At 42.6% G+C, this 15945-nt stretch overlaps 5 protein-coding genes across 5 annotated transcripts in view; 2 read left to right on the top strand and 3 right to left on the bottom strand.

Annotated features, from left to right (window-relative positions):
• Window positions 1-95: 95 nt before the first annotated feature.
• On the top strand, window positions 96-2320 carry LOC133838610 (eukaryotic translation initiation factor 2D). The gene is made up of 2 exons (XM_062269766.1): window positions 96-676; window positions 739-2320. The coding sequence occupies exons 1-2, from the start codon at window positions 478-480 to the stop codon at window positions 2013-2015; spliced, it is 1476 nt and encodes a 491-aa protein (XP_062125750.1). The 5' UTR covers window positions 96-477; the 3' UTR covers window positions 2016-2320.
• Window positions 2045-3241, bottom strand: LOC133838617 (phosphoglycerate mutase 2). The gene is made up of 3 exons (XM_062269776.1): window positions 3024-3241; window positions 2459-2956; window positions 2045-2403 (listed from the first exon to the last, which is right to left on the bottom strand). Exons 1-3 carry the CDS (start codon window positions 3124-3126, stop codon window positions 2237-2239), a joined length of 768 nt encoding a protein of 255 aa, XP_062125760.1. The 5' UTR covers window positions 3127-3241; the 3' UTR covers window positions 2045-2236.
• Window positions 3242-3392: 151 nt separating this feature from the next.
• LOC133838615 (uncharacterized) lies at window positions 3393-5266 on the top strand. Its single transcript, XM_062269775.1, has 2 exons — window positions 3393-3640; window positions 3738-5266. The coding sequence occupies exons 1-2, from the start codon at window positions 3537-3539 to the stop codon at window positions 4447-4449; spliced, it is 816 nt and encodes a 271-aa protein (XP_062125759.1). The 5' UTR covers window positions 3393-3536; the 3' UTR covers window positions 4450-5266.
• On the bottom strand, window positions 4453-5485 carry LOC133838618 (GILT-like protein 2). Its single transcript, XM_062269777.1, is given in 4 exon segments — window positions 4453-4677; window positions 4744-4845; window positions 4847-5047; window positions 5104-5485. Coding segments are annotated over 4 exon segments (699 nt in total). The 5' UTR covers window positions 5395-5485; the 3' UTR covers window positions 4453-4572.
• A 1039-nt stretch (window positions 5486-6524) lies between these two features.
• LOC133837713 (uncharacterized) overlaps window positions 6525-15945 on the bottom strand; it is an 82504-nt gene continuing 73083 nt past the window's right edge. The window contains 4 exon segments of the mRNA XM_062268572.1: window positions 6525-8899; window positions 8997-9232; window positions 9309-9467; window positions 14545-14679. Of these exon segments, the coding sequence (XP_062124556.1) occupies window positions 8249-8899; window positions 8997-9232; window positions 9309-9467; window positions 14545-14679 (1181 nt within the window). The 3' untranslated portion in view covers window positions 6525-8248.

Below are 15945 nucleotides of genomic sequence, written 5' to 3'. Positions count from 1 at the left end.
TTTGACGTTTGATTAGATTTTATTTGATTAGTTGTATCGGTATATTTTATTTATACGGATTGGTTTAATGTGAACATTTATAGTTAACAGTAAATTGGCAATCACTTCAATGCTGCAGCAAATTGACTACTGGGTTATGGGTCACAACACAAAGAAGAAAACAGCTGTTCTGTTAACATAGCAGGTGTCTATTGTGAACCAATTGTTTGCATTTGGTTATTTTCTATAACAATTTCGTGTTGACGTGCACAAACCAAAAAAATCAAATTACACACATGTTTTTTAAAGCCCTATAGACTGAAGAGCAGCGCAGCGCTCAAGGGATCCGAAGCAAAGAAATTGCGCGCACGTTTGGAAATAGCTTTTCCGCACATTAGCGTGGAAAATCTGCTACCGGCGAAAGCGAATGTGACGCAGCTGAAAATTCTGACACATGGCGGGACAGCGAGCATTGTTTATTGTGTGGACAAACAGCCAATGTTCTTCGAATTGGATGGTGGTCAACTGGTGCCCACATTGTACACACTGTGGACAACGCCGGAGATAATCCCTTATTTCACCACTCACGAAGGTGTGCTGCCCAAACTGACGAATGGCGCCGATTTAATGCTGCCTGGCGTGGTTCCCTTGGGCGTGGGATTGAGCATGTATGGCCATTACAAGAAGGGGCAACTAGGTGAGTTGGTAATATAATTTAGCTATTGAACTATTTCACTTACACTCCCTAGTCACTTTTAGTGGGCATCAATCTGACGAACAACAGCTCAGCGGTCGCTGTAGGCCAATTGGCGCGTTCTAGTGATGAATTGTACATGTGTGGTGGCCATGGTGTTGCTGTCAAAGTGCTGCATCTGTTTGGCGACAAGCTCTGGTCACATGAGCCCAGTTTGCTGCAGCAGATTCCGGTGATGCGCACCAAACCGCTGACCACAGATGATTTTCCTGCTTTGGGTGCTGTTGAACAGCGCAAGGTGCCAAAGACGCCTGTACAGCCGGAGCAAGCAGCTGAACTTCCAGCAGAGCCAGCTACGGATGCCATTGAAGCCAGCACAGCTTCTCTGAATCTCGACGAGCCAGAGGAAATAGCTGACAACGAACCCACGCCGGAGACGATGCTTAAGAACGCATTTCTGGCGGCTCTCAAGAACAATGGCAAAAAGCTGCCACTGCCGCTTTTGACCAGCAATTTCTATCGACTCTATGTGGTCAACGAGGCGGCGGAGCAAATCGACCTGAAGAAGACACGATACAAGAAGTTGTCCAACTTTCTGGCCGAGATGGTCGACCAAGGCTTCATTGTGGTGCGCGAGGAAACGAAAGGTGTGGACAAAATCATCTCAGTAGACCTGGAGCATCCCGAGCTGGTGAATTTCATCACAGACGTGAAGACAAACGATTCTAGCGCAGCTGCAGAGACGCCACTCTTTCACTCCGAGCTCAAGGAAATGTATGTGGTGACCGATGTGACGGCTGCCTTCTTTACCAAGTTGAACTACAAGCGAGGCGAGGGCATTCCAGTGGCTCAAGTCAAGAAGATTGTTCGCGAATATGTGAGCAAACATGCTGCTATTCATCCTCTAACCAAAATCGTAGAACCCGATGAAGTTTTGCGCGAGTTGTGCGGCAATCGTGAGGCAACGTTGAGCGAAATCACCTCGATCATCACCAGTAAAATGGAACATTCGTATCAGATGTGTAGTGGCAAGGATACCAGTGGCAAGCCACAGATTCAAATGTCGCTAGCCACACGATCGGGCAACAAAAAAGTCACGCTCGTGAGCAACATTGAAGCCTATGGCATCATTATGGCCGAGCTGATCAAACTCTGTAAACAAGGCGCAGCTGCGAGTACAACGATTGTTAAATTGCCTCATCAGAAGCACGAACAGTTGCAGGTGCAAGGCAATCAGATACGTTTCATATACACGCTGCTAACGGAAACGTACAAGGTGCCGCCCAAGTGCATCCTGGGTCTGGAGTTGGCCAAGGATGGTAAGAAGAACAAGCGAAAGTAAATGTTAAAATAAATGTCTTATGTTTGAGCGTGTGTAATACAATAAATTATTTATTAACAGTAGCGTGGGGTAGGGGATGATGAACCAATTAATTGCAACACCAAATGGGTAAGGAATCAAACATGGGAGGCGCCTTCAATCCTCTGAAGCAATTCTGCCATTTTCTTTAACTTTGTGCCTGACTATAGTTCATTTTGTTTTTTGGTGGCTATTTAGTTTGTTTACTTAGCTTTGCCTTGGGCGGCAACAGCTTCGATGGCCTTCTTGACGGTCTCCTCGTCGCCGAGGAACTGCATCGAGACCACGGGCTTGAAGTTCTCGTCCAGCTCATAAACGAATGGGATGCCAGTGGGCAAGTTGAGTGCCATGATGGCATCCTCAGAGAGATCTGTAAATTGATATATTAATATATATAATATAGATTTATAGTGTAGTCTACTCACTATCTAAATGCTTGACAATGCCACGCAGACTGTTTCCATGGGCAGCGATCAGGATGCGTTTGCCCTCCTTCATCTGTGGAATGATCACATCGTTCCAGTATGGCAGTGTGCGCTCAATCGTCAGCTTCAGCGACTCAAACTGTGGGAACTCCTCTGGCTTGGGTCCCTCAGCATAGCGAGGATCCTTGACAATTGTATCATAGTATGGATGTCCTGGCTCCATTGGTGGTGGTGGTGTATCGAAGCTGCGACGCCAGATTTGCACCTGAGCCTCACCGTACTTGGCAGCAGTCTCGGCCTTGTTCAGACCAGTGAGGCCACCATAGTGACGCTCGTTGAGGCGCCAAGTCTTCTGGATGGGAATCTCCTTGTGGCCGCTGGCCGAGAGAATGCTTGCCAAGGTGACTTGAGCGCGAGTCAGCACCGATGTGTGAGCCACATCGAATTCGAGACCAGCTTCCTTAACAGCCTTGCCAGCAGCTAGAGCTTCCTCTTTGCCTGCGACGCACATAGACAATTATCGATTGAGTTCAGTTAATGATTATGTGATAAGCAATTTGCTTACCCTTATCGCTGAGGTTGGCATCGAACCAGCCGCAGAATTGATTCTTCTGATTCCACTCGGACTCGCCGTGGCGGACCATCACAATCTTGTATTTGCCACCCATATTATTGCGGATTAATTTGCGAAGAATAATGTTCAACCAAGTGCGATGGCGCTGAGAAGAGCACTGTCGCTTTCCTTTGGATTTACTTAAATATGACCTACAAGGGGGCCAATCAAGGTCGTACTTGTCAAATTGCAACGCTGTTGTCTATGGGGCGGCTCTGTTAAATACGCGCAAGTCTCTGACGTAACGTTTTGCACTACGTTATGTGTTTGCTGTAATGTTAAATACAACTCTGTAATTGTGTGCTGTTAACGCAACGGTTGCTCACTTTGGCGAGAGTTCTGTTAACGCAACAGTTGGCCATTGGGAATGCGAACTTGTGAAGAAGAAGACTATAAACAAAGAATTCAGACTAAAAGTGAATTGGTAACGTTTTTTTGTGTTTGTATTTAAACAATCGACAAAATATGACAGAAAAAGTGATCTCGCGCTGTAGCTGGACACAAACGGCGGGCAATGAGCTGTCCCAGCTGATACCGACACGTCACTACGAGGAGGATGTCTTTGTGAAGTAAGACAAAGAATTGCAAGTTGCAATTTAGCATATTGCAACGACGCCCAAAGAAAAAAACTGGTTTACTTAAGTGACACACTTTCCTGTATTATAGACCTGCCTTGGACGATGTTGTCAACGAGGACCGTGCTGTGCTGTTCGCCAACAATGAATCCGCTCCCATTCCATGCGAGCTACATTTTGAAATCTCACCGCGTTTCAAAATTGCCGCTTTAACCCTTGTGTGTAGCGCACCCAAAGTAGAACTTTTTGTGGGCACCAACCAAGAGTACTTAGAGACCATTTATGGCGTTGCCATCGAAGAAGATGAAGGTGAAGGTGAAGGTGATGTGCCCATAAGACCATATCGTTACGATATGGAAATCGATCGTTCCGGCATAGCCAACATTAATTTAAAGCTACTGACGTCGAGTAAAGAGATTTGCATCTTTGGTGCCATGTTGCACATTGCACCTAATCCCAATGGCATCACCACACAGCAGCAGCAGCCGTTTAATTTGCAAAAGATACAAGAATTACTGCACAAAGGCGGAAGCAGCAGCAGCAGTAGTCAAAGCAAGCCCGAGGACAATGAGGAGAAAATGCAAAAGTTCATGTCGTTGATGAAGGGAATTACAGGCCAATCGCATTCTCAAGCGCCAACAGCGGCTCCTACTGGCAATATGGATATGAATAGCATCAACCAACATATCGATCATAAGTTCGAACAATTGGAGCACCTCATAACTAAAAGACTGGATGAAATGCAATTGCAACAGACTGAAAAGTTGGATAGAATTATGGCACTGCTCGAAAAGCGCAACTAAATCATCGAATCGTAAATATAATTTTATCTATTTTTTTTAAACTAGCTTCTAAATTGTATGTTTATATGTATTCGTGTCGGTCTTTATTGAATATTACAATGTGATCAGATCTCTAAGACCATATTAAAGGCAGTTTTTCAATTTCTTGTTGAACTTAGCTTCATATTTGGCACAAAAGAAATCGTCGAAATTATCAGTTAGATCGTTTTGGTCAGCTTGATTATAAACCTGTAATTATACAGAAATGTCACTCGATCTCTTTTGTACTTTTAACGACGAATCTCCGAAACTTACGTTATCCACAGCTATTGCAGGAACACCAGAATAAAGGTGAACAATTTTTTGCGTCTCTTTGCGATACTTTTCCAATATATCTTCAACGCTGCGCGATTTTTTTGCATTCTTTGACGGCGGCGACATCGATATTGTAACGGGTGGCGCACTTGTCGATCTGATTCTTTCCACTACGCATCATGCAAGCAATCAACTTCAACGCGTCCGTGATGTTATGATGCTCCAGGATGCAGCCATGCCAGGCATTTAGTTCACACTCCAGTTCGCCGTGCTGACATGTCACCTTGCCCGTCGTGTTGTCTTTCTGCAACGCCAAAATATTGCAGTGTTGCATGGTAAATGACACAAAAAGCTACATACTCGGGCATTGCCATAGGGCACCAGGGTTAACTCTGTGAAGGCAAGACGATCCTGACGCACCATCGAGGGATTCAATTGCTCTGTGACGAATGCTCGACAATATGGACAAAGTGATTCGTAATACAGTGTAATTGGCAGCTTGCCAGCTGGTGGATCGTTGTGATTACGACTCTGTAAAATTAATGATGACTGTAATGCTCCTTCAAGAAATCCTTGAACACTTGCCCTGGCAGTGCATTCCACGATGCCACCAATAAACAGGAGCATCACACAGCACACAACAGACTTCATTGTAAATTTCTATATATTATTTAAGAAAACAGCGAGGCAACGTCCGGCACTTGACACTGATCTTGACAACTGAAACTGAAGTCGAAAACTGTAATCGTTAATTATATTTTTTGTGGCCAGTCGTTCAGTGGCGTGGATGAATGGGCGATTTTCTGAATGTGAGCAACGAAAATATGCAGTTAGTAATCAAGCCCCCATTCCAGCGCAATCTACAGCCGAGTGAATGCTCTTAATCAGTCAGCATTTCCTCATGTGTGCAAAGTGATGCTGTTAATCAGCAATCTGGGCAGCAGAGTCGCTAAGTTCGCCTTTGATATACCCTTTTCTCTACTCTGCACAATGTGATAAGCCGTTTTTCTTTGTGCAAAAAACAATAGTTATTTTTAGATAATAAATGCGGAACATGTTAAAAAAAAAACCATTTGATAAGGATATTTGGGAACTCGTCGGGGGTATACCCCGACTGCGTTTCGTATTACAACTGCTGATAATTATTTATTCTCGTCTGAAATGCATTTTCTCTGTACTTGAATGATTCAGGCAATATTAGTCACAAATGAAACCCAACTGTTCTCTAGCTTAAAAACAATTTTGATATTTTTCATAATATATTTTATTACCTTATCATTAACACTATTACTTTATCACAAATATTTTAAGCATTTTTACATAGATAGTTACAATCGTCGTGCTTATGTATATACTATATGTATATATGTACAATGCTTGCCCTCCTTGAGGCCCATTTGATACATTTTTAGCATTTTAGCCATGATAATATGTTGAACTACATGATTTCGTTCTCGAAAATTTCAACTACATACTCTCTCGTATTCATATTCATATTGAATATCTACAGCAGGGGGCCATTGGCTTATACACTTTGAGGAAGTTTATGATTTTCTGATCGTTATTCTTCTTTATACTAGTAGCATTCAATACAACGTTGTTATGTTTTTGGTTTTGCATCTTAAAATTTATAATATTCACACCTCTTACTACATTATGTACGATTTTGCTATATACTTAAGTAATCAGTAATATTGTTTTGTGACTTTCGTTAGATATGCAGAATGTAGATTCTAATGATAGAACTTAGGCGGAAATCAACATTTTGAATAAAACATCTTACACCTTGCTTAATAGTTTACGAGTTGTATATATATATATATATGCATTTCTGATATGCAAAACATGCCTTGATAACAATTGCATACTATCTTTTCAAAAGACATTCAAATCGTTTATAATGTAATCTAATTGGAAAAATGTTACCTATTTGAATTTGCTCCAGAGCCAAGTCCAAACCAAGTGCCAATAGTAATTGTTGTTCGTTGTGTATTCAGGTCTAAAATGTTTGCCTAATGAAATTTATGCTTTTGCTGTTAAATCAACAGTTGAACCGAATCGAATCCAATCGAAACGCATTGAGCTGGTCTCGTTAATAAACCTGCTGAGAGCGGAGCAATTTAGTGCTCTATGTTTGCTACATAAATCATTTTATTGGCTTATTAAAAACTTTTCCATTTATTGTCATCATTTTGCGCTATCGTGCGCACAAATCCGTGCTCAGTTTTTCTCCCAATCGTTGCCTTTCCCGTTCCCGTTCCCGTTGCCTTCTTCACACACAGTCAGTCGTCCTCGCCCCATTCAGTTTTTATTGTGTTTCATACCCATTCAATCGTTCGTGAGCTTATTATGGGGTCCACGGGGTGGTTATCGCATATTTTTCTAAACTTTTCTTTATTGCTCACTTGTTGGGTGCCATTGCTGCTAATAGCAACGACCACGACTGGCTGCTGCCACTGCCACTGCCACTGCCACTGCCACTGCCACTTCCACTTCCACTCACATCCCAGAGCATGCCCATTAAATTCAAATCTGCCGGGTCTGCTCTACACTGCTCTGCTCTGCTCGGCTTAGCTGTGCCTCCAAACAAGCTCTGCCGGCTGTGCTGGCTGCTTGTTTTTGGCTGGTGCGTGTTTAAAAGTTAAATAATAGCCAGAGCTGGCCAAGGCAATGGCGCAAGACGTGTCCAATATAACTTTTTCCCCTGGGCCGACTACGAGTCCTTTTTTTTTTTGTGTTTTTTACTTTTTTTTTGTTGGCTGACTGCTGCTTGGTTTGGCTTTGATCTTGGGCAGCAGTTCAAATAGTTGTGGTTAAATTTGAGTATAGGCTCGGTTAGACAGCAAAAGGATATGTGTGTGTTTAGTTGGGGATATGTTTTTTTACCGGCAGTTAGAAAAAGACAAAAAAAAACAAAACAGAAAAACAACTGATTTAACAACAACACTTTTGCTTGGAAGTACACAGCAAATTTAACAAGACGGGTATTTTTTGTAGTTTTGTTGTTTTTTAAGCCTTTGCCTCGAAGAAATAATTGATTCGGCTGTCTTACAAACTAACATTTACAAACAAACAGACACACATGCACACGATTACACATACAATTACAATTCAAATTACAAATACAATTACAAATACATTGACTAGTTTTTAGAGATCTACAGTTTTTTTTTATGGTCTAACAATAAGAATTTCATGATTCGAGACACCGTCGTATAACGTTTTGCTAGTTACGATTAGTTTACTAGTTCTGATAAGTTTCTCTATACCTAGCTTGCTATGCTACAATTCTTTTATTTTTTGTTCTTGTTCTATACTTTCTATAATTCTAGCTTTATCTTTTGCTCGTTTCTTCTGAATCTTTGTTCTGCTGTTTCTGTTTCTGTTTCTTTCACTAATTTTTGTTGTCTGTTGTGTGTGCGCCAGTCTTTTGTTTGTTGTTTGCCAGGAATTCGGTTTGCCGCTCTCCCTCTCATCCTCTTACTCCCCCCACAAAATTATCTGTTTAGACGCAGCTCTCGGGACCGGGAAGCGTGTCGGTGATAATATGATTACGCCCAGCGTTCGATTTCTGGGTGATGGTGGTGAGTTGCGACGGAGATGGCGACAAACTGCTGCTGCTGCTGGGCAGCACTGCGTGACCAGTGTGACCCATGCCCTTTGGTAGTGTCATCATATGCGTGGGCAGCGGAGCCGCGGTGGCTGCCGCCGCTTTACTTAGATTGTAGTCAATCAGGCTGCTAGTGGTCAAGTAATCAGCTAAGGTTAGCGGATCTCTACCACGCGGCAAACTGCCCGATGGCTGTGAAATGCCATGTGGCAGCGTGTGGTGCAAGTGCTGGACATAATGACTGCTGCTGCCCACACTGTGCGCATTGCTCGTCGAGTTGGCCACACTGCCCGCCGAGCTCAATGTGCTGTTGCTGCCACCACCAGCTCCTCCACCGCCGCCTCCGTCTCCTCCTCCTCCTGCTGCATAGCTGCCCATGTTGAGACCCAGCGGCTCGTAGCGACTCAGTGTGGGCATGGCATCATAGAGTAGCGTTGGTGCTGCCGAAGGCGCCTGATAACATTTGGCCGCGGCGGCTGTGTCACTCTCCAGTTTGAGGGTGCTCGACTGCGAGGGCGGACTATTCAGGTGCGGCGCATTGACATCCTGCAATATAGCAAATGACAATGTCTGCACTCCAACTCCAACTCCTTCTTGCACTTGCACTTGCTGTGCACTTGTGCATTCACATTCACACACTTACATAATCCACAGTTTTATGATTCGCCACGCTGCTGGGCGCGGCTGCACTGTTGCTGCCCATAAATAAACCACTCTGTCGATTTCCCAGAGGTGACGATGTGTCACTGCCAGTTGCGCTTTTTTGTGCGCTCAGAATGTCCGGCTGCTTTTCAATGCCCTGCTTCAGCGTGTACGCCACCACGAGACGCTGATGACCGGCTCCAGTTTCCAGAGGTGCCGTCACTGTCACATCCATGCCTGCACAATACAGAACAAAAACAAGCAAACAAAAAATCAAGGATTGTGCGCCAGACGATTAGCACATTGACTTTACCCAAATGCTTGTCCTTATCGTCGCACAAATTGCGTGCGCCTTGACAGCGACGACGACGCACCGCAATCACAACCACAAACAGCACAGCAATGCCCACGGTGAAGAGTGTGCCAGTGAGCAAAGCGGCAATGGGCAATATGGATAGACCCATGCGTCCATCTGCAAATAGAAATCAATTGATAATGTAATCCCTGAGAATAGTTTCCTTTTAACTGTTGCATAATTTGTTGAAAGTTCGCATTTTAAGGGATTACTAACGATAATATCGGTAATCTATTAAAATATGGTTTTGGATTAGATACTGAATTTGGCATTTATTAAGGACTTTTCTTTTCGTTCCGTAATGTGCGATGTCTATAATCCTAATGTAAGATTTGATTAACATTTGAGTTGTTAAACTATATGTTGTCGTATGGAATCTCCAGTGAAATAAATCTATATATGGGTAATTCCATGGAGGAAAAATTGAAAAAATAAGAAAAGTTTATGTTTATATGTAGCTCTAGATAAGTACTTTAATTAGAGCTAAGAATAGTTTTGGAATTTTCTTTCCGTTTTGTTTTCTGTTGTGATAATTGCAAAAATTAACCAATTCGTACGCACACCCAAAAATGAACGAAATTATATATTTTATCGGAAAACAGATCAATTTCCTTAAATCAATCTTACCTCTAAATATAGTGCTAATCTAGAGCTTTAAGAATAACATTCACTTATTTTTAAAATTGTTTCAGTTTATGTTATTTTCACTGCAGTACACTGTAAAGAGTCTCGCACGGGCCAAATTTCGCCATGGAATTACCCATATGTATATTATCTTTAGTTATTAGTTTAGTTATGTGATAAAAGCTGTTAGTTATTTTCTAAAAATACGTACTCGCTTGCACTAGTCTAGTCATTTAATGCTGTAACACTTTTGATGCAGTAGTTTATTTTTTTTTGTTTGCAAATTTATTTTCATTTATCGCCAACGCGCTTTAATTAAAATCTGGTTTATTTGAAGCATTTTTTGAAGGGAGCTTAGTGGGCGTGTTTGTTGTAATTGAATATACATTACAAGGCCATAAGTATTTCGTTTATTTCGTATTTGCGCATTTCGTCGGGTAGTCAAAATGTGTTTAACATTCAACAAATCATGCGCGCCTGCGGATATGCAACACAGAATTTCAATAAGCAAACATGGCAAAATGGCAAAAGCCAGAACCGAAGCCAGCACAGGACACAGCTGAATCAGTAGCACCCAGAACCGGAGAGAGTCACAACCAGAACCAGAGGCAACAACCAGAGGCAAAACCGAAAAACCAAAGCTGTCTAACTGGCATCTGGGCGAGGGATTAAGGGAAGGGGGAGAAACTGAGGGTAGACGGACAGACTGTTGCTAATTTATAAACCTGTGCCTGTCAGCCAGACGCCGTCGACAGCAGCAGCAGCAACAGCAGTAGCAGCAGCAGCAGCCAAAGTTGCAAATCAATAAATATTTTTTGCAGCTCTACCAAATGTTGACGAAACTGCGCCGCGAGCGAAATTGCTCATTTATGCATGGCTGCGTTTAGAAGCATACACCCACACCCACACACACACACGCACACACAGACATTCAGTGCATGTCCAAATTGTACATGTGTTGTAATTGTTGGCACATGACTTTTGAAAAATATATATAGTAAGTAGAGTACATATGTACATTTATATTGGGAATTTTCCATTAGCGTCATGCTAAATCCGCCAGCTGTGGCTGCTTGTAGTTAATGTTTTAATTGAATTGTTCATGGCGAAGTTGCTCAAGTTAAATACAAATAGATAGATGGCATGATAGATTTCGCATTGTATGTATATTCGTATTTATAGATGTAAATGAAGTCGGATTACTTTATAGTAGATTGCCATCAGCTTGCCACCGACTCACACCAACAACAAATCCCCAAGCTCGAAACTCATTTCATACACCAAAAAAAAAGGAACAAAAAAAAAAAATAAAAAAACACAAACAGAAAGGACATAAAGGAATGCGAAAGTAAGCAGTTGCTTGCCAAATAAAATTTATATATATTCGACACGGCGAAGACACTTGAAACTGATAGCAGTCGAGCGGCATACGAGTTGAACTACCTGCTCCAAGGAGAGCAAAAAAAAAAGGAGAAGAAAGTAATTTAAATATAAGCACAGCGGCGTAATGAAATTTTCACACTTGTGCAAATATTTATCAATAAAACAACAACACAAGGTAGGGCAGCTTGAGGCTCTAGGGAGCGGGTGAAATGGAGAATGGAACCAAACCAAACCAAACCGTACCGAAGCGAAGTGAAGACCATGCACATGCCCCAAGTTAAGCAGATAAGCCAGGCAACACCAATGGGGACTTGGAAGTATGAGCAGCATAGGGAACGTTGGGGAGAGCTCAGAGAGGAGTCACCCACCAAGTAGAGCACTCACCGCTAGCCACATGCCACATGCCACACGCTACACACTCCGCACTCCATGCTCCACACTTCACATGCCACATCACAAACATTGCTCTGGCAGAACGTCCTGCGTTCCGCTCATAAGCCAATTGTTTGTATGCGTTTCATTTGGTGAGTGCAGGACGAAGCAATTCGTCTGCTTTGCCACCACCATGGTACGGCATCTTCATGTTACGCCTTCGTCTTCTTATAAGCTTAATTCGATTTAATGCTCCCGTTTGTGATATAAATGATTCGATGAAACGATGAAAAAGTGGATTGGTTAAAATGTATTGGGATTACGAGGCGATGCCGCTCACATGTGAACTCGAATCTTCCATTGGCTTCGATGCTCGCTCGCTGCCTGGCTGGGAATGCGTTTACGGTTACATTTACGTTTACACAAAGTAAGCATAAATAAAATGTTGTAGTCCTGTGCATGCGGGCGTATGTGTGATGTGCTGAAGCCAGAGCCAAGCCAAGCCAAACAATGTATCTGTATCGCATGATTGTAATACACACACACACAGACACACAACATCTTTGCCTATCGCTTGGGCTCCTTGCGTTTCATCATCGCTTCGGCATGATGGGGCAGCGATGAAAGCGGAAAGGGGCAACGGGACGGTCACATTTCCTGCCGAACCAAACCAAACCAAACCAATCCAAGCCAGCCAGCCACACCACACCACAAACAAGCCAACCAGGCAGCCAGTCATCCAGTCAGCCAGTCAGGCAGGCAACCACTTCGATCTGCTGTTGGTACATACACTCGTTGTATTTTGTAGGATATAATTTTATTTTACTTTACTTTCAGCGCCGTTGTCTTTTGGGATATTTTATTCAGATAAGACATGTTTAATGTATATTTTTCTTGTCTTACAGTAATCGTTTATATTTTGTGTGGCATGACAGGACGTGAGAGGAGCAACGAATGCTAGCGAAGCTCTGTGTGGTGAAGCTGATGGTGATGGTGGTGTTGGTGTAGGGACTGAAGGCTCAGTGTCTGTTTCGTTTCCGTCGTTGTCGTCTGATGCGTTGTTACCTTGATGCCACAGATGCGACTATGGCTAAGTATACGTAACTGTCTGTCGCTCTCTCTCTCTCTCTCTCTCTTTGTGTGTGTGTGAGTTCTGGCATGCTCGATGTGGATAATGTAACTCCTGGGGAATCTCTGTGTGTCAGTTTAGCATAACAAGATCTTTCTTTTCTCTGCACATTTCACATTTTTTTTTTGAGTTTTTTTTTTTTGGCTCAGGTAAAACATGAAATTGATTATATTTACATTAATGTGGTGGCGTCAAGCGTTGCCGATGTAAAATGTTGCCGAAATTGCTTGCTCCCAGAACGCTTGCTTGCTTCGTTAAGATGAGACGAGATGAAATGTTGGCAGATCTGCTTGGCTAAGTGTCGAATGAAATGCTTTCAAATTTGCCAAGGTGCAAATATTGACACCTGACGTATATTGCATTTTTGCGTATTATTCTCCTAAATACATACACTTCACATACACACACACACACACTCGCATACTTGACACACATAGAACTATCAAATATATTTCGTAGACGTTGCTGACCAGCTGTGTGGCAATGTGTCGCACTCTAATGTGTATTATAGAGATGATTGAGTGGATTTACTCTGCTCATGCCGAATGTCTCAGTCGCAGTAGCACAAATACTACTGCTCAACTAATACTCTTATCCCATTTTGCCCATGGCCAATGCAGAGATAAACATTACATTGACTGCCAGCATTTCGATAGCCAGCATACTATACTTAATAACGTAATAAATCAATGTGCTGTCATAATGGCCATGGCCAGGTGCATAAGTGGCTGCTGATCTGCTTAAGCGGCTCACTTTGTTACATTTATTGTATATCATTTGTATTTGATTTGCGTTAATTGATTCGATGTGTGTGAGTTGCACTTCATTTTGGCTAAACTCTAGTTATTCTGGTAATGTTGCAACTTAATTAATATGCTTAAATATTCTCTATTTGCATTCCACAGCTAAGTCGATAAGCTGCAAAATGTTGCAACAAATATTCTGTGTGTGTTGTCTAGTGCAAATGTCTTTCCATGTTGCCCAACCCCTCAAAAAAAGAATCCTGATGAATGTGTTTTAAGTGAGTGTAAAACAAGCCTTTCAATGATATTTTTCCCATGCAGCTTAACATTCTTTTGCTTCCTTTATTGCAAAATGCGGGGAAATGGAGGAAAAAATGCAACTTTTGAAGAAAATTAACGTCAAAGTTGAACAAGAAGGAATGAATAAGAAATCTTAGCAGCACTACTTGGCTCTGGCTTCGGCTCGGCTTTGGCATCGGGTCAGGGACAAGGAAGTTGTGGGAAACTGTCGCCCTAACGTAAACAAAACTCGTTAAATAAAAGAACAATTGTACTTACAAAAAACTAAAACGGTTAAGCAGACTATGCAAATACTTGAATGACTTTTTAAAGGTGAAATGGTGCTTAAAAAGCAATGAATGCTTTGTTCCGCCCCTCCCCAAGCACCTCGTTGCTCTCCTCCCGCTCCCACTCCCGCTCCCGTGTCCTTGTGCTGGTCCTGCGGAGCGGTAACTTTTCGCCGTGTTGCATACTTTGAGGGACCGCCAACACTTTGCCAACTCAAACACACTCCAGGGACAATGCGAAATGCAAACTTTGTATGTGCGAGCGCAACACTCGTTTGTTTTTTTTTCTGCTTTTTTACTGTGTATTTTATGTTACGTCACTCATTTCACAATATTTTTTATACATTTGTATATAAATAAAATCTTTTGTTACTCACCTGAACGCTTGTCCGCCTCATTGATGGGCACATTCTCCAGAACAATTGGCTCGGAACGTCCCTTTTGGTTGACACTGTAGACGACCAAATGCAACGCAGGATGCGCATCGGGATAATAGTCCATGGGCGTAAGATCTGTGAAGGATAATGGGAGAGGAAGAGCAAAGCAATTCCATTAGTTGACCCGATCATTAATTTAAAACTTGCGTTTGCAAACTCCATTAGGTAAACAGGCATATAATTAACACGTCCTGGTCAGAAAGAAACTTGTGCCACGCGCATTAAAAGAAAAGTTTCTCTTTTATTTTTATTCCATTTTTTTTTTTATTTTAATGCTTGCATCAAAAGTTTTTGTTTTGCACCCATAGCAGCTCATTAAAATGGCAACTACTAGCAACAAAACAGGGCAGGACTAATACCCATATAACAGCAATAGCAACAACAACAACGACAGCTTTCAAAAACTCTCCTTCAACTAGCAGCATCTCCCCTGAGGCTTAAGAGTAAATTCCTCCCTCGAAGTATAGCCGCCAAACCAAAAGCCAGAGTCGTTAACACGCCTGTCTAACTAATCGTGACTTTACGCTTCGTTTGACTTTGCAAATATCGCAGAATGCAAAGACTCGCCTTCTTTCCCTCGCCCAGTTTTGTAACCAAAAATGAAGGTATCAAGTCATCGATAGAGGTTACATAAAAAGCTGCCAATGCAGCAGAGATTGCGATTTGCAGAGCGTTTTTTGGTATTTGGCCAAGAGTTGCAATGCCATTAAATGATCTGCAAATGTGGCTCATTAGTTTTGGCTCATTTTGGGTTTTTAGCGCTTGACACATTTCGTGGGGGGCCAAAAATCAAAAATGTAATATGATAACGTTTTTGGATAGCAGCGCTCACAACTCGTTGGGCGTTGGGCAAATAAATCTTGTTTTTCAACAACTTAATTCAAATTTTTGCCACTTTCGGCTGTTTGTTGTTGCTGCTGCTGCTTTTGTTGTTGTTACTGTTGCTGTTGCCCCTTGGCAACCGACGACGAATGCGGGCGAGCGTAAATCCCCAAACCCCAGGAGTAACCCTAGCGCTTTGGCACCCACCTCACACAGCGCCATTGGCATAAAAGTTTTGCTGACTAGCTAAAATTCATTACAACAAACAGAGGCAGCAACAGCAGCAGCAGCAGGAGCATGTGCCAGCTGGATGTAGTAGTTGAGGCATGGGACATGGGAGGATGAAGTGGCCCTGGCAGCCTCAACTAATTAATCTGCGTGGTACAGCGTAGTTGTTGCCGCTGCTGCTGTTGCTGCTGCTACTGTTGGATAGCTTTCCCTTCTCCCATTCCTATTCCTCTTTCCTGAAACCCAAACACGCCGCGCAATTTGGCTTGCTTAACTTTTTGCACAGTTTGT

This window comes from Drosophila sulfurigaster, chromosome 2R (assembly GCF_023558435.1).
Source record: "Drosophila sulfurigaster albostrigata strain 15112-1811.04 chromosome 2R, ASM2355843v2, whole genome shotgun sequence".
NCBI lineage: Eukaryota > Metazoa > Arthropoda > Insecta > Diptera > Drosophilidae > Drosophila > Drosophila sulfurigaster.
Note: the sequence above shows the minus strand (reverse complement) of the source record. Positions and strands in the feature narration are given on the sequence as shown.

Bases quoted from the DNA above. Each gene is read 5' to 3' on its own strand.
- LOC133838610 (XM_062269766.1), top strand. From the start codon at position 478: ATGTTCTTCGAATTGGATGGTGGTCAACTGGTGCCCACATTGTACACA. The intron at 677-738 runs GTGAGTTGGTAA...AGTCACTTTTAG, and splicing joins TTACAAGAAGGGGCAACTAG to TGGGCATCAATCTGACGAAC.
- LOC133838617 (XM_062269776.1), bottom strand. From the start codon at position 3,126: ATGGGTGGCAAATACAAGATTGTGATGGTCCGCCACGGCGAGTCCGAG. The intron at 2,957-3,023 runs GTAAGCAAATTG...TGTGCGTCGCAG, and splicing joins TGCCAACCTCAGCGATAAGG to GCAAAGAGGAAGCTCTAGCT. The intron at 2,404-2,458 runs GTGAGTAGACTA...ATCAATTTACAG, and splicing joins CATTGTCAAGCATTTAGATA to ATCTCTCTGAGGATGCCATC.
- LOC133838615 (XM_062269775.1), top strand. From the start codon at position 3,537: ATGACAGAAAAAGTGATCTCGCGCTGTAGCTGGACACAAACGGCGGGC. The intron at 3,641-3,737 runs GTAAGACAAAGA...CCTGTATTATAG, and splicing joins GAGGAGGATGTCTTTGTGAA to ACCTGCCTTGGACGATGTTG.